The sequence below is a fragment of the Hemiscyllium ocellatum genome, chromosome 29, assembly GCF_020745735.1.
Source record: "Hemiscyllium ocellatum isolate sHemOce1 chromosome 29, sHemOce1.pat.X.cur, whole genome shotgun sequence".
In the NCBI taxonomy this organism is placed as follows: domain Eukaryota; kingdom Metazoa; phylum Chordata; class Chondrichthyes; order Orectolobiformes; family Hemiscylliidae; genus Hemiscyllium; species Hemiscyllium ocellatum.
Genome location: NC_083429.1, coordinates 25,080,621 through 25,106,319, shown reverse-complemented (window position 1 = coordinate 25,106,319; position 25,699 = coordinate 25,080,621). Strand labels below are relative to the sequence as shown.

At 41.6% G+C, this 25,699-nt stretch overlaps 1 protein-coding gene across 3 annotated transcripts in view; it reads left to right on the top strand.

Annotated features, from left to right (window-relative positions):
- The first annotated feature begins 12,574 nt into the window (after window positions 1–12,574).
- The window catches only part of robo3 (roundabout, axon guidance receptor, homolog 3 (Drosophila)), a 312,623-nt gene continuing 299,498 nt past the window's right edge, over window positions 12,575–25,699 (top strand). For 2 of the 3 annotated variants that reach the window (XM_060847033.1, XM_060847032.1), the window contains exon 1: window positions 12,577–13,069. In XM_060847033.1, the coding sequence (XP_060703016.1) occupies window positions 13,009–13,069 (61 nt within the window). In that variant the 5' untranslated portion in view covers window positions 12,577–13,008. Of the gene's footprint in view, window positions 13,070–25,699 lie in introns of all 3 variants that reach the window. The other variant, XM_060847034.1, reaches the window with a different exon arrangement.

Sequence of the window (25,699 nt, the reverse complement as noted above, 5' to 3'; positions counted from 1 at the left end):
AATGAGATTTTTCATGCAACTTCCTCACTGCCTTTATGAACAGCTGATATTGCTATTTAAAAAAGAAATAAATATCCTTAACTTACAAATGTGAAGTGTGAAAAGCAAGTGTGAAATGGGAAATAATTACAGTGAGAAATGTTTTTATTCATTTTTGTTTGCAGCTTTTCAGGTTGTCACTAAGAAACGTAGGAGGCAAATCTGTGCAATCATTGTCCTCGGTTGTGCTTTCCATGTCTGGCTCAATGTCAACTGCTGCTTTATCTTTAGCTGCAAACTCAAACAGCAGACAGAATGAGAAAGAAAAGATACTCCTGTATTTCTTAACTGCAGTCCTTTAGATCAGTCATCCCATGTTATAAAATCTTCCAATGGCACCTGTTATGTTTCTTTAAATGTATAATTAGGAGCCGCAGCTGAAGTTTTGGTGGAAATCACTGTTTACAGTAACTTTTCTTTATTCATTCATGGGATGTGGGCTTTGGTTACCCATCCCTAACTGCTCTTGAAATTAGTGATTTGCTGTATTGCGTAAGATATCACTTAAAAGTCAACCACATCAGTATAAATGCAAAATCATATGTCGGCCAGCCCAGGTGAAGATAGCAGATTTCCTCCCCAAAGGAGATCAATGAACCAGCTGGGTTTTTACAACAATTACTGATATCTGTCATGGTCACCATTACTGAGATTTATTAAGTGAATTTAAATTCTACCAGCAGTGAATGCTGGAAATCTGAAACAGCAACTGAAATTTCTGGAGGAATACAGCAGGTTCAGCAGCATCTGTGGAGAGAAAGCAAAGTTAACATTTTGGGTCTACTGACCCTTCTTCAGAACCCCTTTTAACAGAAATGGAACGTTGTTGCTGACTGTTCTGTTGAGAGAGTGCACCATGGAGCTTTTTTTGCATCTCATTCTGCTTTAGCTGGGTTTGCTTCACAGACTCTTGTCCATATTCTGGCAACATTTATGCGAGTAGTGCTTGCTAAACCAGATATGACTTGCTGATTTGATAGTTTTGATAATGAATTGTTTTAAATGTAATTAATCTCAGGAAAGGTCTTAAAGATTTCAAGTGATGGAGCTGTACCTATTTCTTTTGGCAGTTTATCCAACTGTGGGACTGTCCTTGGGAAGAAAGTTTGTTCATACAGTGTTTTGGAAACAAATGGAGTTTGTAGTTTGTGTGGATGGCTATATTGTGTTTTGACACTGCTGGGGGGCACTAGGCACTTGTCAGTTAATGTCAATGGATAATCTGCAGGTTAAGTTTGTATTGTTTGGTGTGCATATGTGACTGAAGATAGGCTTAATGCAGTTCAAGGCTATTTTTGAGTCCATTTTAATTATCTCAACTAAACAGGGCAGTCGAGAAAACACTTTATCTAATATCTGTCAGCAAGGTTAAAGAAAATCTCAACATAGGCTGACTGATTTCCTGGCCTATCTATTTAAGGATTTGGCCTGTTTACAGAGTGTCAACAAATCTTAGAACCTTGTCGCCAGATAATTTGACAATTTTTTTTGTGTGGCAGTCACCAGTCAGTAAAGGATGGTTCTATGCACAGATATGATGTCGGAAAAGGTCACTTATCATCTTCAGTTTAAAAATGAGGCTTGTTCAATTGCCAGTCAGTGAGTAACAGCTTCACCTGCTGAGTCAGAAAGTTGTAACTTCAAATTCCAATTTGCCAGTCAAAACTATACAGACTGGCAACTTCATTGCAGTGCTACTTATATTCTATATTCCAAACTTAGCATGTGGAAAAAATGGATCTTAGGCTAACTATAGTCAAGCACTCCAATCAAACAGCAAATGCAATCAAATCAGATTATTTATTCCTTAGCAACATGACTAAAGCCGATAATCTGCTGATTGTTCCAATGGTTTTTATAACGCCTTGTTGCACACAAATTACCTGCATCGATCTTGCATTGGGACTTGAACCCCATAACTTTCTCACTCAGATTTAAGAGTGAGCCAGAGTGGCGGAAACTGCTAAATAAAAGCAAAATACTGCATATGCCAGAAATTTGAAACAAACACAGAGAATACTGAAGATGTGGTAGCAGCTGGGGGGAGAGAGCAGACTTAACATTTTGAGTTGAGTATGACTCTTCTTCAGAACATTGAACTCTTCTGAGAAAGTGTCACTAAACTCAAAATGGCTTCTGTTTCTCTCTCCAACAATGCTTCTAATTTTCTCCAGAATGCTCTCCGTGCTGGAAACTATCTCCCATTTTAGAGCTGTAGAGTCAGGAAAGTGTGCAGCTTGCAACAATGTGGTACTTGTAGGTTGTGTTAAAATAAACAACATTATTTTTGTGCAGCCACAGCCACTTTAACTAGTTTGTTTCACAGTTCGGCTGAAGCCAGAATAGGTGCGTGTGTATAAATCTTCCTACAGACGCCATGTAAACAAGTTACTTGTAATTGGAATGTCTCCTGCTGCATTGATAAGATTAGATGACTTACAGTGTGGAAACAGACCCTTCGGCCCAACAACCGATCCGCAACCCACCCACCTATATTTACCCCTTCACCTAACACTACAGGCAATTTTAGCATGACCAATTCACCTAACCTGCACATTTTTTGGATTGTGGGAGGAAATCCACACAGACACGGGGAGAATGTGCAAACTCCACACAGAGAATCGCCTGAGGTGGGAATTAAACCCGGGTCTCTGGCGCTGTGAGGCAGCAGTGCCACTGTGCCACTGTGCCACTGTGCCGCCCCTCAGACCTGACATTCAGGACTTGCGCTTCATCAGGCTAACTTGCACTGAGTGTAATGTCTCCTAATATGCTAAGGACAGTAGAGTTGAAAGCCAAACCTGTTGACTTATCAAGTTTATATCCTATTAGGGAGATTATTTTTCTTTCGAAAAGTAGCTGCAGGTTATACAACTCAGGGAGGTATCAATGGCAGAGAACAAAACTTGTCAGTTATAGCAATAGTAAAATATTACTGTACTTCTGGAGATTTAAAAGGGCAAGGCTGAGGCTCTCTAACCTCCCTTTCCAATCTCCCCTGCTCACCCCTGAGATATTTTGCCCTATTTCCTTGATTCCACATGATGTAGGTGATGATCCAAAGGTATTATTGCTGGATTATTAATCCAGAGACCCAGATAATGTTCAGGGGACCTAGGTCCGAATCCTATCATGGCCGATGGTGGAACTTGAATTCATTAAATAAAAATACTGGAATGAAGAGTCAAATGATGACCATAAAGCCATTGCTGGTAGTCAGAAAATAAAATCTGGTTCACTAATGTTCTTTAGGGAAGAAAACTGCCATCCTTACCTGGTCTGGTTCACGTATGACTCTGGACCAACAGCAACATGGTTGACTCTTATCTACTGTCTTGGCAATTGGGGATGGGCCATATATGCTGCCTACCAGGTGATGCCTTCATCCCAAGAAGAAAAAAATATGTAGGACCAAGTGAGTTTGGACCAGATTTTGCAGTCAGTGGTGAGGTAATGGTGCAGGTGGTTGACCTCAAAGAAAGTTGCCCGCAAAGATCCAATATGGATCTTTGGTATAAATTTCACCTTTCCCAAGATAAATTTATTCCTGGTAACCAGCAACAGTGATGTCATTGAGTGGCTGAGTAGCCAATCACACAGACAAATTTTCATCGTCAACAAAGCAGAATGTAAGGATAGACTCTATCATATACGTTCTTTATTTTTTCAGAAAGCAAAATAAAAATTCAGACAAAACCATAGGATTATACTGGAAGAAAAATATTATTAATTTTTTTTCCTGTTGTTATGACACAGATCGAAGGGTGCACTGATCCCTTTCTAGTTCCGTGCCTTTGCTGGTCATAACACATTTTAAATTTAGCCAAACAGATGATATGGCTAATTTTAGAGGATGCAGCCTGTATATGATTTATGTTACAAACAATTCAAGGTTTATTTAGTCAACAAAAAATAACTAGTTAACAAAAATGCAAAAGACTATTGACAAAGCAATAGGTTTAAACTGTGCAAAGCTTGATATGACTTATATTCTAATATTCCAAACATGAGGAATAAATGGATCTCAGCTAATGATAGTCAAGTACTCCACAGAGCATATCAAACAGCAAATGCATTCAAACAAGATCGCTTGGATTTCTCAGCAATTCCTCTCTTCATGCCAGGTGACACATTACCAAATCTCATTAAGACTTCATAAAATTGTTCAATTTTGATGACCCAGCCTTGAAACTCACTCAAAAGTCACCCCATCATGCATTATCTCAACTAGTGCTCACGTCCTTGTAATTTACCAAGATGTTGCCTTGTCTGAAACGTTTTAGCTAGGAGGAGAGGTTGGGTAAATTCGGATTGTTTTCACTGGAAAGACAGCGGATGAGTGAGGGGTGACCTATAGAGGTCTACAAAATTATGAAAGGAATAGATAGGACGGATAGTCAGATTTTTCCCAAGGTGGAAGGATCAACTGAAAGTGGACACAGATTCAAGGTGAGAGGAGAGGGTTTAGGAATCAAGTGCAGGGAATGTTTCTCACACAGATGGTGTTGGTGCCTGGAATGCACTGCCAGAAGAGGTTGTGGAAACAGGTCTATTAACAACGTTTAAGGCATTTCTTGATGGACACATGAACAGGATTAGATTAGATTAGATTAGATTAGATTACTTACAGTGTGGAAACAGGCCCTTCGGCCCAACAAGTCCACACCGACCCGCCGAAGCGCAACCCACCCATACCCCTACATTTACCCCTTACCTAACACTACGGGCAATTTAGCATGGACAATTCACCTGACCTGCACATCTTTGGACTGTGGGAGGAAACCGGAGCACCCGGAGGAAACCCACGCAGACACAGGGAGAACGTGCAAACTCCACACAGTCAGTCGCCTGAGTCGGGAAATGAACCCGGGTCTCAGGCGCTGTGAGGCAGCAGTGCTAACCACTGTGCCACCGTGCCGCCCACAAGTTGAGCAGGGGGATAGAAATCACGCATGGGAAATAAGTAGTGGGTCTAAATAAGGATTAGGAATCGGCTAAAGCTTGGCGGGCTGAAGGGCCTTTTCCAGTGCTCTTTATTAACCTTATTTCCCTGTGACTCTGACCCCCTGGGTTCTGCACCGCAGCACGTACTCACAGGCATTTAACAAACATTGGGTCGACTGTGTGGAGTTTGCACATTCTCCCTGTGTCTGCGTGGGTTTCCTGCGGGTGTTCCGGTTTCCTCCCACAGCCCAAAAATGTGCAGGTTAGGTGAATTGGCCATGCTAAATTGCCCGTAGTGTTAGGTGAAGGGGTAAAGGTAGGGGTATGGGTGGATTGTGCTTCGGCGGGTCAGTGTGGTCTTGATGGGCCGAAGGGCCTGTTTCCACACTGTAAGTAATCTAATCTCATCTAATCTAATCTAATTGAGCTTCACCAAGCTAATGCTACTGGTGGATTTTTTATTTCCTTGCTTGCTAATCTCATTCAGTTGCACCAATCACTTCATTTGGGTTTTCAGCTCCCAGACTCTGTTCCACTGAACAATTCCATCTGAGCCTTAAATGTAACACTTTCCTGCCCACTGACTGATAGAACATCTCCCTGAGTTCTGATTGCAGAGCAATCAAACTTCCCAGTCTCCTCTCTGAGTTCCAACTACAGAGGCCCAGTGTAGTTCAGTTGCCTTTTCAGCAGTCCAGCTAAGTAGTTTTTTTCTGCTTCTGAGGGAAAAACACCAGACCCAAAATGTTAACTTTGATTTCTTTTCATAGAATCCCCACAGTGTGGAAACAGGCCATTTGGCCCAACAGGCCCATACTGAACAGCATCCCACTCAGACCCATCCCCCTACATTGCCCATGGCTAACCCATCTTACTTGCACACTATCACATCTTTTGACTGGGGGAGGAAACTGGAACACCCAGTGGAAAGCCATAGCGACATGGGGAAAATGTACAGACTCCAGTAGCCTGCAGGTGGAATCGAACCCAGGTCCCTGGTACTTTAAGGAAACAGTGCTAACCACTGAGCCACCATGTCACCCCATTCACAGCTGCTGCCAGACCTGCTGAGCTTTTCCAGCAACTTCAGTTTTTTGTTCTTTTCTACTTTTTCTTCTCTTTGGCTTTTGATTCCAACTAACTCCAGAACTGTTCAGAATATTTCTGAATAACTTCAAGAAAACTTTGCAACAGGCCCCACCTTTATTTCTATGCAAGATTGATTGCAACTAATATTTTGCAACGGACAAGTGTAATAATTCATTGGAGCTATCTGTTCCCTGAATGTTACAATACTCACTGGCTCTGAAGGCACAACTTATGTACAAGAGAAAGAAGGATTAATCACATTTGGAAAACCAAACATTTTTATTCTGACCAGGAGAAATCCGACATTCCACAAGTATCTTTTTCTCATGGTCAGTAATGTTGTCCAATAATAATAATGACTTAATACACTATTAGTAGTACAACTACATCTCTTTCAGGAAGGCATACTGTTTTTGGTGGGGTATAAAATGTGTAAGTTAACATAAATTCAGTCATTTTTGATTGGCTGCCTTTCTGTGTAGACTTCGACAGTATACCCTGTTGAGGAATTGGGAACATCGAGTCATAGAGATGTACAGCATGGAAACAGACCCTTAGGTCCACCTCATCCATGTCGACCAGATATTCTAAACTAATCTAGTCCCAGTTGCCAGCATTTGGCCCAGATCCCTCAAAAACCTTTCTCTTCATAGACCAATCCAGATGCCTTTTAAATGTTGTAACTCTACCAGTCTCCACTACTTCCTCTGATAGCTTGTTCCATATACACACCACCTTCTGTGTGAAAACGTTGCCTCTTAGGTCCTTTCAAAATCTTTCTCCTCTCACCTTAAACCTATGCCCTCTAGTTTTGGACTCCCTACTCTGGGGAAACAAACTTGGCTTTTCACCCTATCCATGCCGTTCATGATTTTACAAAACTCTATCGGGTTGCCCCCAGCTTTAAACTCTCCAGGGAATATAGCCCCAGCTTGTTCAGCCTCTCTCTACAGCTCAAATCCTCCAACCCTGGCAACATTCTTGTAAATCTTTTCTGCACCTTTTCAAGTTTCACAACATCCTTCCTGTAGCTGACAGGAAAGTTTGGATTACCAGGTTTAACTGTGTATTTTTGGATGCCAGAAGTTTCTGGCCTTCCCACCGAGTGATGCTTATGTAGGCTGACAGCTTTACTTCCATTGCAACTGCAAAGTCTGAGGAAAAGTAAACAATGAACTCCATGCTGATTTGAATTGCTGCTTTAATGGGGAATAGATATATGCAGACAGGCACCATTGTGTGTTAAGTTCTGGTCTTATTAACATTACATCCATTTAAAACTCATTTTCACTCTTTGTTTTCACCAGCCTCCTGTGTGTATCCACAGTGTGAGACCCAAAAATAAAATCCCAGTCAGCTCCTTCTGATCGAAAGCATCCTCAGTATATCAAACACTATTGTTCTGCTTTGTCTCACTGTTAATCTGGCTCTCCTCCAATACCCACCATCATTTCCTCAGAAACAAATGAGCATGACATTTTCTTCCTCTGACGGAGTGGCATAAATAATTTATTATGAGAGACATTTTCAGATATTTTGACACATTAAGGCACTAACAGAGAGCATGTATACAATTATCTAAACTCCACTGTTTGATTGAATACCCTCCTATAAGGATCTCTTCTCTTAAGGCTGTGATTTTCTCCAGTAATAATCTAGTTCACATCAATGGTGAATCAAATTATATGCCTGGTGTTCTAAACAGTCACTTTTGTTGAGTGTGGGAATTCACAGGCATTAGTCTGAGACATTTCTGTCCTCAGGACATCTCATAGCAATAAAGCACTTTGTGAAGTGGAGACCCTATTGCAATATGGAAAATACAGTATTCAACTTACATACATCCAGGTCTCACAAACAATACCGAAGAAATGAACAGATAATCCGTCCTTGTGTTGTTGGTAAGGGATATGTATTTGGCCAGGAGACTGTGGAGAACTCTGTTGTTCTTCCAAATGGTGCCATGGGATCTTTTATATCCAGCTGGTAAGGCAGGTAGGATCTTTGTTGGAACTTTCCTCTAACATGACAGCATTTCTGATACTTCAGCAGTGGGCTGCACTAACAGCCAAGCAAAGTTTGAATATATACCCTTCTAAATTAGGTAAGAACATGCTATCACTGAGTCACATGACATTTGTTCTTAAATATTCTTCTTTGTTTATTCGTATTGATCCATTAAAATGCCTTTATAAATTAAAATAATGAGTCTCACTCCGAATGAGTGACATTGACCTTGATGATGCATCTTGGATGGATTTTTGAGAAATGCAGACAGTGTGGCTCTGTTGTATCCAATTGCTCAGTACTATCAGTGATACTTCAAAGTTTGTGAGAAGATTTGTAGCTCGGGTGCTCGTCATTGTGGTTCTGTTCGCCGAGCTGGGAATTTGTGTTGCAGACATTTCGTCCCCTGTCTAGGTGACATCCTCAGTGCTTGGGAGCCTCCTGTGAAGCGCTTCTGTGATCTTTCCTCCGGCATTTATAGTAGCTTGTCTCTGCCACTTCCGGTTGTCAACCAGAAGTGGCAGATTCAAACCACTACAAATGGTGGAGGAAAGATCACAGAAGCTCATCCCTAGCACTGAGGATGTCACCTAGATAGGGGACGAAACGTCTGCAATACAAATTCCCAGCTCGACGAACAGAACCACAACATCAGTGATACTTGTGTGATTGTACCTCATCATGAGTCCATATCCTATATCTATGAACATTGAAATGAGCATTGGACAAGGACAGTTTCAGTTTTCTTTATGATCACCCCGTGCTGTCAGAGGCTGTTATATGAAGAATAACAATCTTGCGGGAGCAGAGCAGAGAAAATGAGAAACATTTGTTGAAAAACATCTTTATGAGGGAGAAGGTGAGAGAAACAGAATAGAACAGGTGTTTTCTGTGGCAATGGTGTCATATTACAGTACTGATTGAACAGTGGAAGTGCCAGACAGGTGGAAGCTTGAAGCTGTTGTCTGATTGAAATTGTGTTTCCTCAATACCTCTATCAGGATCTGTACTGGCTACGGCGGACTTAGAGATCACAAAGGTTTAATTCCTACTCTACGTAGGGCTCCTTGATCCCAGTGAAGGTGGTGATGAGGATGTTATAATTAGACCAAGGATTCCTAATCCATGTTGTAAAGTATACGGTGTGTTGGTTTGGATTCAGCTGCTAAGATCCCAATCCCTAAAACTCCCTTCCAATCCTCTTTTGTTAAGATCCATCTTCTAATCAAGTATTTGTCCACTCTTCCCATGTCTCCATTTGTTTTGGCTGCAAACATCTGTTTCTTTGAGTGCACTTCCTACAGAAAATGTGGCTTCATAAATGAAACAGTGTTAAGTGCCTGTAGCATGGTTGACTTGCCTGTGCACATAACTGTCCATGTACATATAGGACGAGGGACTGGAGGATGTTCCCATGTTCATGGGATTCTTCCCAGCATGTAGCAGCACAGAGAGTAGAATCGCAAAGGAAAATGACAGGACAAAAGTGCCCACAAGTTGCCTAATGCTTTCAAATTCCCCACTCTCCCATCCTCTTTCCACCCCTCCCAACCAAACCTCACCTCCATTTCAGTGTTAAGAAGTACTTGATACGAAACATAAAAAACTCTTCTAAAGCTCGTGAAAGCTTCAAATCCATTGCTATTTAGATTAAGCCAATGAATAATTTATTTAAGATGTAAACCTAGAAATCATTAAAGAAATGAATATGTAGTTTATAAAAAGGATGTGTGTTTAGACATTAACTATTGCAGCCTTAGGTGTCCTCCAACTGCTTTGCGATCGGTGATTTACTTGCAAGTCCAAGGAATTTTTATCATGTACCTGCGGTATATTCATAGTCACTGATTTTCTGAAGGAAACACAACAGCCAACATGCACCCAGTAAAGTGCCCACAGACAGCTGGTAATTAAATTACAAGATAATCTGTGTTGGAGTCAGTTTATCGGCCAACATGCCCAAAATATCACATGAGATCTCTAATGCCAATGTGATAGAGCAGTTGGGGCATGAGGCATGGGGAGAACATAAGAATTTAAAGACAACAGCTCCAGGGCACAGCATTCCTTCAGAGATGCATGAGTGCCAGCCTAGGTTATTCACACAAGACACTGGGGTGAAGACTGAAGCCCCAACCTTCTGTCTCAAAAGTAAATGGTGTTACCAATTGAGCCAATACTGACCCACTACAAATTATTGTATTATGAAAAATCTATTATGATTAAAGCTGGTAAATCTGTAAAGTAGTTTGGAAACATAATGATGTAAAGGACAATGAGTGTTGTCCCAATACTGTCCTTGTGTATGGAGGGGCATGGTCGGGATTCCTAATGAAAATTATTATATCCACTTTGGCCTCCGCTGAAGAGCACATAATGCAGTATAGAAATTAAATCAGTAAGTGAAAGCTTGAATGGTATATTAATAAGAATCTTGAATAATCTTGGACAGCATGGTTATGGTTAATAGTGGACTTTAATCACATCTTAGGATTCAACATTAATTGTTTTTAATTTCACAATCTTAATTAAATCAGCCATAATATGAAACAAATTCCTTAAATTACATCAAGATAAATTTTCAAGGACAATTAGAATGCAATTTTTAATTATACTCAGTAATGTTTTGTTCAAACATTTATTTCATTTCATAGCCTTCTCCAGCTTTTTAATCTATTAATGAAACATTATTCCATCACAATATTCCTCTTGGCATTAATCTGCACTAATGCAGGGGGAAAAAAAGTAACTGGCTGAATGACATAATAATTAGGCATGTTTTAATCCAAACACTATTGTAATAGTTTGCATATTTTGTTGTGGAATATAAAGAAAGCTGATGTACAAAGTTTGTTGGGATCACTGGTGTGGTGCTGATGTTACAAGACTAACTATCCTAAAGCATAGATGGATATTCTGGGGACAAAGTTTCAAATCCCATCACAAACTTTAAATTTGATGAATCCAAACAAATTAAAAGCATCATTTTTTAATCATAAAAACTCATCTGATTCAAGAGTGCTCTTTGAGGAAGGAAATCTGCTGTCCATCTGATCTGACTGATATGTGACTCCAGTCCAACACAATGTGGGTAACTCTTTGAAATGGGCTGGCATGTCATTCAGTTCATTGTCATTTAGGAATGGGCAACATTGTTGACCTTCCTGGCACTGTCTAACTCCAATAAAATTACAAACCAAAACAACGTAGAGGAGGGGCAGGTGCTAATGGAGGCAGAGTGCTAAATAGCTGGTAAGTAGTTATTCTAGCGGAAGAGCAGCTTTCTACATTCAGCAGCTTGGCACTGAGGGAATGACAGTGGAATCTACAGACCACACCTTGTGCACAGATGTGGGAGTTAGGATGAGAGAGGGACATCCATTCTTACAATCTATCTCCTTCATCAAGCATTTGGTAGCCTGTCCTAATTGCCTCTTTGGTGGACAGAACATACAAAAGTTAATTTCCATTTAACATAACCGTATTGACTAGATTTTTTTCTTTTAAAGTACATGACACTGGTTGTGACAGTGTTCTATCACTGAATGTTATATCAAAGTCTGAGTGTTGTGTCACTGTTTTGCATCAGTGTGTGACAGTGTTGTAGCACAGTCTTGACAACATTATATCACTGAATACTGTATCACGGACTGTGACAGTGTTGGATCATTGAGTGGTGGATCACAGTCTGTTACAATGTTATGTCAGTGTATCACTGTGTGTGACAATTTTGCATCATTATGTTATATTACAGTCTGTGACAATGTTGCGTCACTGAGTCTTGTATCAAAGAGGATAGTTGTTAATCTATAAATAACACATTAGTTACATCCGGTATTATAATTAGAGTGCAGTTTTCACTTCCCGGTTTGATCTGATATGGACTGAAAACAGCCACATGTTTTTCTGTTTGCCTCTTTGCTCCTCCTGCAGATGGTGCTGTCTGATGAGGGTTAGTTTTTTTGGACAGCAGTCACTGTCGGGTATCTCATCAGGTGGATTTGGTCAGGTGTAACCCAGCTAGTGAGTGGCAGCTGCTGTGGGACTCTGAAGCAAGAGGAGCCTCAACATCTGTACAGTAACAACAGCAGCTGTAGTGTAACAGCAGTATCTGCACAGTGCCGTACTCAGTGGACAGCCACGTACAGTCAGGTTCCAGCAGGGGCCGCTGGCTCTGAGCACCAATAGTGACTGATCTATTAAAACAGCGAGCATATTATGTGCATGGAACATGTAAACTCTCTGGTCCTTATCACACCGGGAGGGTCTATTTTTGTCTGCACTTTGTGGAGACCAGTGACCTAGTTCTGACACTTGCGGCATAAGTTTGGATTTAAATGTGACCCGTCGCCTACAATTCCCTTAACCTTACTGTATACAAGATTAAGCCTGGTCTCTGAATCAGCATGGATTTTTCTTCCCAGTTTAATTGAACAGCCTGATCCCGGCGGCCTTAGGGAGAGTGTTTGGGGAGGGGCAATTGTTTCACAGAGGGGGTTTCTTTAGAGTGAGAGACAGAAGGCGCTGAGTTCTGGGTGGTTGAAGGAGGCGGGCTGTGGCGTGTGACGGTATCAGCTGGGAAGTTGGAACAAGTTAACAGGAGACAACTCCGTGTGTGCGAGAGAGAATGAATGAATGAATGAATGAAAAGGAAAGCGGCCTGGATACATTGAGGCAGGGCAGTCGGGAGCTCTCTCTGACTTCACGGGGAATTTATGTGTGTGGACGAGACCGGGAGAGGTTACAGTGGTCTGCTTCAGCCGGAGTTCAATTAAATTTCCCCAAGTCTCGAAGGGTTCGAGTCCTGGATTCGCTGCTTTCCTGACACAGCCGCTGTTGGATTGGAAGGGAAATCTTATTGCAGTTTATTAAAAGCAAAAATATTGGTACTGTACCGAACCACCACGGGAAGTTTGAGGAGAATCTACAATGCTGAGTCTGCCCGGGACACTGCACTTTCTCTTGCCGCTTCTCATCGCCTGGACTGAGGGTAAGAAACCCACAAGCGTGCAGCGAGGAACTCCTACTTTTAAATGTGGGATTCAATATAGAGAGGGGAGGGGGTGCAATCCATAGCAAAATCACATTTTCTTTCTCTGTGGATTGATCACTTTTGTTTTAAACCGTTCCTTACTGACAAGAAAAAACTCCGCGCTATAAAGATAAATCCAGGGGCATCCTTAAAAAATAGAATTAGAACTGAACAAGTAATAATAGAACTAATTACAAACAAAAAGGAAATTTTGATTGTGGGCTTAGCTTTCAGCGGGCGAGGCGAGGGGGCTGGTACATGGCTGGAACATTTGTTTTAAGAGACATGAAAAAGTTGATCAATGTGTAATACAGATGTTGGGGGGGGGGGTTATTGCGGCTGTTTTCAATGCAGCTGCGGTCCATTGCAATGGGATAAACTTTGCAAAAACTGCGTGTTATGTGGGAAAGGATCAGTATAGATTTAACCCCTTCCCTCCCAGCGCACAGTAATGTACAGAGGAGATTGTGCTTTTAATCTGTCCAGTATTAACCAACGCCTCGCTATATTCTTCCAAAAACTGAATACGACCCCCGCTTGACCTCTTACGGTTAATTTAAACAAAGAGGGTTGTGAATTGCAATGATATTAGATTCTAACGGGACTGGGACGTGACAGGGAAAAAGGAATTCAACTGCGTTTCATTAAAAACCTTTTTGATGTACAATGTTTGGAGGTAATTTAGGTGCAAACCCGCTTAATAGAACCATGGGACAGAAGAATCAAGTCCTGGGGGAGGACAGAATGTCAATGTGTCGTGAGTCACTTGTGAACGGGGATTTTGGTCAGGGCAATTGCATCGACGAGTTTTTTTTTAGCGAGTCTACAGATGTCCTAATGATTTCTCTTTACATAACCTGAGCAGTCGGGGGTGGTATGTGTGTGTGTGTGTGGAGACTGTGAATGGGAGGGATGTGTGTGAACACCAGCACGTGGAGCTGGTGGACACACACCAGAATCGAACTGCGAAACATACAGCCCAGCCTGGGTTTCAAAACAACAAAATAAAGCAACACAATCACAGCCTCTCCTTTAAACAGGAATCCCAAAATCCACGAACTGTCAGGAACAGGCAGGGAATGAATCGGGTCATTAGATTTCCACAAGAAATTTGTGACACTGATAGGACACAGCTTTTCCCAACTAATTGACTTGTGCGCTTTTATTTTGCATTTTTAAGAGTTTAAGTGACTTTGTTTTATCCTGTCTATTGCGAGAGCCATGCTCCTTATTTGAAGTTGCCCTGCTCATCTTTTCTCTGTACCAAATAGGATGTAAAATCCAAATGCCCAGACTTTGTAAATCCTGGGGGTAACTCGGCATTAATTCGCTCACTTTCCATAATTGACTAACAATTTTACAAGCTGCATATGGGGCGGTGTCATTTTGAAACGTGCAAGTTCCGCCTTTCTCGCCCAGCTCCGGCTGTGTATAAAAGGTATTGAACTGAGAAAGTCCGAGTCCTGTCTTTTTTCCCCATCGAGAGTTTGACCTGGAGATTGCTACAGCAACTCGTATTTGTTACAGATCTAAGTTAAAAATCACACAACACCAGGTTATAGTCCAACAGGTTTAATTGGAAGGACACTAGCTTTCGGAGCGACGCTTCTTCATTAGGTGATTGTGGAGGGCTCGATCGTAACAGAATTTATCGCAAAAATTTGATGTGTGATGTAACTGAAATTATACATTGATTGTCTGTTAAGCCTTTCATCTGTTAGAATACAGTGATAGTTTCACTTCTTTCATGTGTAAATCACAAAACCCTTTTTTATAAAGTTGCATTTTCAGGTTAGCTGTTAACAATGGTGATAGCTAGACAATATGTTGAAGGTGTTAGCCCCCTGTGTTCTCTGTCTATGACCTGATGTTTAGATTGATTCTAATCTAAAAAGTGAGATAGCAGAGTTTTACATAAATTCATGCAATTGTTGAGCTCAGAGTTCTACATGAATGTATGCAGTTTTTGAGCAAAGTGCAATGTAACTCTGCAAGTACAAATTCACCCCACAAAATATATGTGTGCGTGTGGGTCTTTGCCTGTGTGTGTGTGTGTCTGTCTGGGTGTGAGAAAGTGTGTGTGTGTGTGTAGTGGGTGCAGAGTGTCTTAAGTCTGTGAGGGGGTGCATGTGTGAGAGTGGGAGTGTGTGTATCTATAAGGGTGTGTGTGGGTGTCTGTGTGCACCTGTGTCCGTGTGTATGTGAGAGTGCGTGTGTTTAGGATTGTGTGTGTGTGTGTGTGTGTGTAGTGCAGTAGTGATCACCTGTAATGTGACATGAACCCAAGGTCCCGGTTGAGGCCCTCCCTATGGGTACGGAACTTAGCTATCAGCCTCTGCTTGGCCACTTTCCTCTGCTGCCTGTCCCGAAGTCCGCCTTGGAGGATGGTCACCCGAAGGTCCGAGGCTGAAAGTCCTGGACCACTGAAGTGTTCCCCAACTGGGAGAGAACATTCCTGTCTGTTGATTGTTGTGCGGTGCCCATTCATCTGTTGTCTAGCCTTTGCTCGTTTTCCCCAATGTACCATGCCCCCAGGCATCCTTGCCTGCAATGTATAAGATAGACAATGTTGGCTGAGTCACATGAGTACCTCCCATGTACAAGGTGGGAGGTGTTCCCACGCGTAATAGGGCAGTGTCCACCGTGACAGGGTTGTGTGGAGTTACAGATCATTGTTACAGATCAGTCGCGTTTCCACAGCTCGAAACTAAAACAACTTGGCCTGTGAACTCAGAACCTCCCCTCACTTAATGCGGAGTCAATCCACCTCATTGCTTGGTGCACCCCAACCTTTGCAACGAATCATTTGGCAGCGTTTTGTTGTGCCAGGGTTAGTTAATTAGTATGTGTAGATTATTCCTTTTTAGCCCCTTTGTCCCCTCTGCTTGTTTACATGTTCTTGTGTTTTTACTTATTTGTCCAGGGACTAAGTGAATAGGATGATAACAGTGCTGAACATTGCTGGCTGTGAATTAAGCACACAGCAATTAACACTTCAATTAAAATGCTCAACACAGGAACAGGCATTATGGAGAACTCATTATTTCACCAAGACAGCATTCCAAATTTAACCCTTTCAGACCCTAGATTTGATTGTGCACCATCCTTGCTGTCAGACTGTCAGCTTTCATCATTCCCTATGACAACCTCAGCCTCATTACTGGACTAATGTTCTCTCACTGTCTTGCACATCTCACCTTCATTATCAGGCCCTTGGTAATAATGGTCTCTGTTACACCCAACTATCATTACAAGGTTCTCTGGTTGTAACCTTCCCTCTCATATGCACCTCCTTGTCATTAATGGACCCTTGGCAATAACACTCCCTCTGCTACACCCACTGTCATTGCTAAGCTCTCTGTAATGCACCAGACTCTGTACCTCATTAATACTCTGTGATGCACATTCCATAGCCATTCACTTTACAGTCTGGATTTTTAATGTCAAATCCTCCACATCCATTCCTCAGTCACAGGAAATAATGGCAGAGAATTGGAAATGGGAGAAAGGAAATCTGAGCATGTGCTACTGCAGATCAGGAGAAACCAAATCTACTTTAGGGGAACTCTGAGAACCTCCAAGACTGTCCTGGAGTATTTATTTCTGTTTTTCTCTGTTTATCCCATTCATACAAGGACTGTTAGAGCTGTTACTGATTTCTCTCTTTTCCTTCTCCGTATGTTTCTGGTGCAAAATGACATTCTGTAAATCTGAGTCTCATTAAAAACATGCCATTTTTCCACATTTGTTAAAGTGGGAAGGAAAGGTTTGTATTTCTGCAATGCCTGTCATGACCTCAAGATTACCTAAAATGTTTACAGCTGACAAGGCCTATTTTGAGACAAAAAGTAACAAAAATTGTTGCACAAAATTAGCAAGTCTGGCAGCATTTTTGAAGAACATAGAACATTGAAGCACAGCACAGGTTCTTTGGCCCTCAATGTTGCACCAACCTGTGAACCAATCTGAAGCCTATCTATTCTACACTATTCCATTTTCATCCATATATTTATCCAATGACCATTCAAGCGCCCTTAAAGTTGGTGAGTCTACTACTTGCATTCCACAGGGAGAGAGAGAAAACAGTTAACATTTTGAGTCCTAGCGAGTTTTGAGAAGATTTGTAGCTCAGGTTGAGGTTCTGGATGTAGATTTGCTTGCTGAAATGGAAGGTTCATTTCCAGACATTTCATCACCCTACTAGGTAACATCTTCAGTTGGCCTCAGGCGAAGCAATATACGTGATTCCTGTTTTCTATTCATATGTTTGGATTGGTGATGTCATTTCCTGTGGTGATGTTATTTCCTGTTCTTTTTCTCAGGGGTGGTAGATAAGGTCTAACTAGATGGGATCTAACTTAGTATGCTGATGAAACGTCTGGAAATGAGCCTTCCAGCTCAGAGAGCAAACCTACATCCAGATTTTGAGGCTTTTGAGTCCTCTGACCCATCTTCTGTATGGTAGCTTTGCTTTTCTTTTGTCCACAGATATCCAAACTGGCCTGAGTTTCTCCAGCAATTTTGTTTTAGGTGTCCAGTATCCTCAGTGTTTTAATGAAATATGTTTTGAAGTGTTGTCACTGTTGTGATGTAGGAATTGGTAGCTGAGTTGTGCACACAGATTTCCACAACCAGCAAAATGTGAATAACAGTTAATCTTTGTTTGTGGTGTTGATTGAGGAATAGCTATCAGGCAGGACCCCAGGGAAAACCTTTCTGCATGAGGACATACCCTATCTGCACATGTGTGTGGGATCCTTGTTAATGTTTCACAGAAAACCCAATATTTTGCCACAGCATTTTGATCAGTTTGAAGTAAAAACAAGTGCAAGATGACACTCACTGCAGCATTCTGTTATTTATCCACCATTCTTAGTTATGTCTTTTAGTTATGGTATATTGCCTTAACAAAAGCTCTGCAATAATTATCAGGTTTTGCATACTTGCACACAGCATGCTCACATCCTAAATTTAACTTTAGGATAATCCTACATTGGCACGCCTACCTCCAGTGTACTGCGCCCCATTATAATACTGCTGGTCATAGATCCTATACTTTTTGATTTTGTGCTTTGTACTATATCATGGGATGTTGATAGCAGGTCTCAGCTTCCTTTACTTGGTTTCAATAGACAATAAACCAGTGATAACTGGCTGCAGGTTGGTGTTGACAAGATCACATGGTCATTACCCATTTCCATCAGAGTGGCACTAAACTCCGACAAATAATTGAAAATAAAACAGCTGGGTCTGCTTGATAAGATGCATGTTTCTTTTTTTTTAAACAGATCCGTCCGTCAGCCCTCCCACCAGTCACCCACCCACTGACTGTTAACTGATATCCTGTTGTTTATGCCTCATCAGGCATTGTACGCCCTCCTTGACCATTTACTTTGTCCTTGTATTTTGTTGAGCTGGCTGCCAGTTAGCAAAGTGCTGACGATCGATATAAACTGCTCTTTATAAAAAAAATCATTCACTGGGGAATGGTCGATGTGTTGTGACACCCACACAGATTTGAACAGTGACCCAGCAGAACTTCGGAATGCGTTAGGAAATATTTTAAGGCAAGTGATGATCACAGAAAGAAGTGATGCCACTTATTGTAATATTTGTAGGGGGAAGCTGGAAGGGGGGAAATTCTCCTTCTTTCTACAAACCAAACAATTGATTCATAGTATTTGTGTCGCAGATGTTGTGTGCTTTGTCAGGGTCAGTAGAGTCTGAATTTGCTTTTAATCAGATGTCAGCTGAAAACTGGAGGCAATCTCTTGGTAGCTGGAGATTGCTCTCCATCTGAAAGAGTGGTGGGAGTGTAGTTTTTACCGCAGCCACTGGGTCAATACTCAGTATGTGTCCTGCATACTTTCCTGGCAAGGCTGCACAATCCTTTGGCATTCCTAAGCGGAACATGACAGCTGAAAGTCAAAGTGAGCCTCTTGGTCTAATTGGATCACAATCAGGCTGGACTACTGTGGCATTCTGCTCACTGCCCTGGTGTACAATAATAGAATGATACCACATAGAAACAGATCATTCAGCCCATCAATTCCTTGCTTGCCTTTTTGAAAGAGCTTTTCAACTAGTTCCACTTCCCAATACAATGAAAATGACATCTTTTGGAGTATTTAGGTAATTTCACTTTCAAAAGCTTCTGACTAAGTATGGTAATCTCTTGAAATATCAACCTGGTATGATGATGCTGTGGCTTTAAGAGATATATTTTGCTCTGATTTCTTTGAGAGAGAGAGATTGAGAGAACAGGTAATGAGCTGTCTGTGAGAAGATAAACAACTTGTGAGGCCTTGGGGTTAGAACAATAGAAGCAGCCTGAGTGGGTGTAGTCAAACGCTCTCCGATCCAGAGTTTTCAGTAACTGTCAGCAATTGTTGCTGTTGGGGATCTTGAAGTAGAAGCGATTTTTTTTTTCTCTCACCCTCTCTCAATTATAGTCGAAACCTGGGGTTTCTCTTACTGGCCTGATGGATTGAACATGAGACAAAATCTGTTTTTCAGTGTTTATTCCATTGGTGTTTTTATGGGATGTTACTGTATTGGAATAGTTGATTAGTAATGGACACTGTATCTGTATTTGTTATTCTGTTAAGTTTTCCAATAGAGTGAAGTTATTCCAAATTCTTCTTGTTGTATTTTAAATATTGTGTTTGAATAAAGTGTGCTTTGTTTAATGTCAAGTAGTTTGACCAATCGAATTGCATCTGGAGCACAGCACCTGACATTGACCTTTAGAATTAGAAAAAGTTAGTGTCTAAGCAACCTTTTTAATATATTTTGAAGGGGTCTGGTCTGGTCCATAACTCTAGCTAAAACGTAAAGTTCTTTTTACATTCTGATAAAATGCCTTTCAGGCTAGAAATGATTTCATCATGACCTGCACACACAAGGTTAAACAATAGGAAGCAAATTAAAGGTCTCTGGTACAGAAGTGACATAGTTAGTTGGAATACTGGATTTCCACTTCTGTGTTAAAATGTAGAACTGCTCGATTCAATTACAGTCTCCCTTCTTATCAGCTGTTGCTAAACAAATGGCCATGGATATTGTCAACCCAATCTCTGTGTCCCATTTCATAGTTAAAAATCGCACAGCACCAGGTTATACTCCTGGTGTTGTATGCTTTATAACTTTGTCCACACCCCACCCCGGCTAATACCGGCACCTCCAAATCATGACTACCATTTCGTACAATGTGGAACCAAGTTATCAATTTGACTTGGGTCAGTTGGGTAGAGAGTATGGGGAAAGGACATAACACACAGGTAGTGAGGTTGAGATCAAGGCAAATTTGTTGGTCCTACAGGAACCGTGACCATGCCTCTTGTTTTCATCAGTTCTGGTGTCAAAGTGCACCTGATCTAAGCTGGTCTTAATGCAACAGCTTGCTGATGAATGGTACCTGATAGCTGGCTAGCAAGTCGATATTATTGACTGGCTGGAAATGAAGGAGAAGCTTCTTTACTCAGGGAGTGTTAAAAATGTGTAATCACATGGAGCAGTTGAAGAGAGTAGTGTAGATGTGTTTAAGTGGAAGCTGGATAAGTACGTGATGGAGAAATTATTACAAGGATGTAGGTTTGATTGCTGAGCTGAAAGATTCCAATTCAACGAGCAAACCTACATCCAGTATCGCAACCTGAGCTACAAATCTTCTCAAAACTGTCAAATGATTGCAAGCTTAGGTCGACAGGATGAGGTGAAGGTGGGGAGGAAGGTCCTCTGCAATATATTGGTTTGAATGGCCTATTTCTGCACTGTAAAATTCTCACTTAATTCTATGCAAATCAAAGTTGAATGTAATGATTGTAGGACTTGTTAGTATGTGATCCCCAAAGACTTGTCTCATAATTAATTGAGTTGGTTCAAAAGTTATTGCGCAATATAGATGCGAGGGAGTCAGTGTACATGCTGTAGTCGGCTTTTACATGTTTGTTTTCTTTGTATTCAAGCTTTGTACTTACATGGAGCTCTGTGTCATTCTTAACTTGTTGTACAGTTGTGATTTGCAGCATTTGATGCTCAGGAGTGACAATAGCTTTCATTGAGATTGCTCACTCCTACCTTTGCACAGTCTCTGCACAGGCCAGCACTTTGTCCCTCCCAACATATTCAATTATCTGCAAATGAACAGTAGGACTCACCCGCAACTGGGCTGAGCTGCAACTCGACTTGTGGAATAAAAGTTCTAGAGTTAGGACTAATGTTAGAATGTATCTCTTTCAACAGATGATGATCATCCGTTTTAATTTCCACCTTGGAAGATGGTGAAATGTGAATTTATTAAAATATGGCATGAAATGCCAGTCTAGTGGTAAACATTCAACCCTTGTTGATTATGTTGAGATTAGATTCCCTACAGTATGGAAACAGGCCTTCAGCGCCACAAGTCCTCGCTGACCCTCCAAAAGTAACCCACCCAGACCCGTTCCCCAAATCTATATTTAGCCCTGACCAATGCAACTAACACAGTGGACAATTTGGCATGGCCAATTCACCTGACCGGCACATCTTTGGATTGTGTGAGGCATCTGGAGGAAACCCATGCAGACACTGGGAGAATGTACAAACTCTATGCAGACAGGGTGGGAATCAAACCCAGGAACCCAGGCAGCAGTGCTAACCACTGAGCCACCATGCCACTCTTTGTTTGCTGATATCTTTTAGGGAAGGAAATCAAGGGTTCTTACCTAGTCTAGTCTGCATTCCTGATGAAGGACTTTTGCCCAAAACCTCGATTTTCCTGCTCCTCGGATGCTGCCTGACCTGCTGTGCTTTTCCAGCACCACTCTGATCTAAACTCTGGTTTCCAGCATCTGCAGTCCTCACTTTTACCTTGTCTGCATGTGAGTCCAGATCCTCAGCAATATATTTGGCTTTTAATTGTCCTTTTAAAATGGCCTATCTAAACAATCAATACAAGGGAAATGAAGGTTTGCCAGTGATATCCATGTCCTGTACAAGAACAAAAATTAGTTAAAGCAGGTTACTAAAGAGGGTGGTTGAGATCAGGACGCTGTATTTAAGAATGCTTTAATAACAGGGCAGTATGACTGAAGCCATTTTTGCAAAATTATCTTCTGAACTCAATAGAAGATATGGTGGCACAGTGATTAGCACTGCTGCCTCAACGCACCAGAGACCCGGTTCAATTCCCACCTCAGGCGACTGACTGACTGTGTGTGGAGTTTGCATATTCTCTCCGTGTCTACATGGGTTTCCTCCGGGTGCTCCAGTTTCCTCCCACAGTCCAAAAAAAAATGTGCAGGTTAGGTGAATTGGCCGTGCTAAATTGCCCGTAGTGTTATGTGAAGGGGTAAGTGTGTGGGAATGGGTCTGGGTGGGTTGTGCTTCGGCGGGTCGGTGTGGACTTGTTGGGCCGAAGGGCCTGTTTCCACACTGTAAGGAATCTAATCTAATCTAAATCCTTACTGAAATTACAGCATTCTTAGTGAAAACAATACAAGTGTATTCAATGTTATGATATACGTATTTTGCATAGCTAAGACGTGATAATTCAGGTTAAAATTGCCATTAGAATTTGCAAAAGAGCTAATGATCTCTATTGAAGTATTCCCTGATGGCTTTGTTGATTAAATGTGATTTGGAGGGGATGTTGTTTGGGTGGACAAAGTTTACAAAATCACACAACACCAGGTTATAGTCCAGCAGGTTTATTTGGAAGCGCTAGCTTTCAGAGCACTGCCACCTGATGAAGGAGCAGCACACCAAATAGACCTGTTGGAATGTAACCTGGTGTTGTGTGATTTTTAACTTTTATCAATAAATGTAATGGCTGTTGTTCTGCAGCAGTGTATAGAACAAGAAGTTCCTTGGCTCAATACTTGGTCTGTACTTTGTTTGCTGATCTCTCACTTCTCACAACAGAGACACAAAACCCCAGAAGGTGGGTGTGGGGGCAAAGTTTTTAATCAATAATGCGAGGAGGTACACAGTGATTCAGAGCAGGATTGGATTGGATTGGATTTGGCTTCGTTGCCTCCAATTTTAAATGCTACAGTTTTTGGAAGAAGCTTCTTTATGAAAGCAATAAAGGCAATGATACTGTGCAGGCTGACAGAAATTGGGCAATTTGTTTCATCAGGTCACCAACCCAAGATTAAATACAACGCTCGTTGAACATGCTCAATTACACTGCCTTCTGAAGTCAGCAGTTTATCCAAACCAAGAGTTTCCCACTGAAGAGTTCAGTTGAAGTCACACCTTACAGTTTTCCTGAGGTTTCAAACCTCCCTTTTTTAAAACAATGCCTGTTCTCCTGTCTCTTCAGATGAACTGCTTCCCAGAGTCACTCCACAACTTTGAAAGCCCGTTCAAAGGCAAATCTTCTCAGATACTTTTAACATTGGCAGGCAGGATCTTCTCTCTGGCCATAATGACACCAGTAGAATTGAGTGGGCTGGTGCTCAGGCACTCGAGGAAGCTATTGCAGAGAACGTTTTACTTGTGACGATTATCCAAACATTAGGAGGGGTTTGGGGGGGGGTCGTAAGAGGTAGGGGGTGGATTTCCTCAGTGAATCATAAAACCCCTTATGGATGCTGCTTCGTTCTTTTTGTCCTTTTTCTTTGTGTGAAAAATGTCACAGATTCACACTCGTTGGTTGTATTGTAAACCTGTCCCCCACAGCCTCCAGAGAAGGGCATTAGCAATGGAATTCCCAGGCTTTGCTCTGAAGGGGTAGGTGAGGGGTGAGGGTTGGGGGGAGGGGGTGGTGTGTTAAGGGAAGAAGAATGCCCGTGAAAACCAAAGGGTTGTTATTCAAACGCCCTTTCATTAGAGAAGGAATTGGGATCAAGACTGATTAGCGTCTTAGGTGTTCTTTGACACAAGAACTATAGCAACAGTCACAGGCAGGAACAGAATGTAAAATGTCCATGGGCAGGGTGAAAGCAACCGTGCCAAACAAATTGAAATTTACATGGGGCTGTGCCTGGGTCGAGTAATGCGCAAACTGGGCTTTTTGTTTGGGAGTGTTGTTAGCGAGTTTTGAGAAGATTTGTAGCTCGGGTTGAGGCAGTATTGTGTTTTGTTGTGGGCCCTTTTTGAAAAGTGTCTCATGGGTCTGTTTTTGGATCTATGCTCCCATGTTACAACAGTAAACTGAAGTGGAAACTTATTTTGGATGTACATGAAACCTGGCATGAAATACAGGTGTAACAATTGCTCTCTGAACCCTGGCAATTACTCTATCTGACTGACTGCTCTCTATCCTGGAGTGTGTTCAGAGCCATTGACCAATTTTATGAGGCTGACAGTCATGATTTACTGATCAAAAATGCTGCTAATGCCAGCATTAACTGCGAAATCTTCACAAACTCTCCTCCTTCCTTTCTCATTTGGAATTGTCCCCTTTTGTCGCGCTGCCTTCAAGCATTTTAGGATAAATTTCCCACTTGCATTCCCTCGTTTTGCTCCAGTATGGAAACCAATAATTTTTTGGAAAATCAGAGGTTCTGCACCTTTACTGCTTCATGAATGTTGTTCCCAAGGAAGGGGATGGGGAGTGGTCTCAGTGCTGAGAACTCATAACTACATTAGCCATGCATTCCAAGTACAAGAATAGACTCCCAACTTCATAGCATATAAGTAGACAATGTACCATTTTGCTAGGTGATCCAATGATGTGGGAATAATTTCATTAAGTAATGGCAATGCACAACAATAAAATGGTTGCACTAACAGGTTAAGTTAGTGCAACCCGATTTAGTTGAAATGCAATGGAGGTGAAGTTCATAAGATTCTCTCTCTGTCGAGGGCTATTATTAAGTTGGCTGCTGCCTAGTACCTGGAATGCATGGATACTCCACTTTACCCATTTTAAGTTTAGCATCTTTCTTTGGCAGGAGATACTGTCTAAATCTGAAAATGTGTTGCTGGTTAAAGCACAACAGGTTAGGCAGCATCCAAGGAACAGGAAATTCTACGTTTCGGGCCAGAGCCCTTCATCAGGGCTCCGGCCCGAAACGTCAAATTTCCTGTTCCTTGGATGTCGCCTAACCTGCTGTGCTTTAACCAGCAACACATTTTCAGCTCTGATCTCCAGCATCGCAGACCTCACTTTTTACTCGATACTGTCTAAATGGTGGGAATGGGATCTTTCTGAAAGGGTGCCCGTACTGTTTTGTTTTTCAGTCCTTAACTAAAATGAAAAATGCTTGGTCTGATTTGACCATGTTCATAGGTGCTTTGCTTACATATATTTGGATAGAGCCACTATGCCCACATAAATTGGGAGAGTTTAGCACCTATTTAATTTTAGAGTTTTCTCTATTATTTGATGACCCAGCATCATTTGGAATCTACTTACAGGTTTTTGCAAAATGGTGAAGGGTTGGGGAGCTCTAGATCCATACAGACAGTGAAAGCGGACCCCATTGTGGGGAATTCAGTGTCTCTAGGGGACAGCCCATTGAAATATACCCAAGTATTTGAGTGAAGTTGTAGCCAAGTCTCACTGTCACATTCTCGAATTTATTTTCAGAGATAGCAACTCCTCTGTTTCCTGACAACATCTTTTCTTAAACCAATTTACACTTACGTTACATCCTT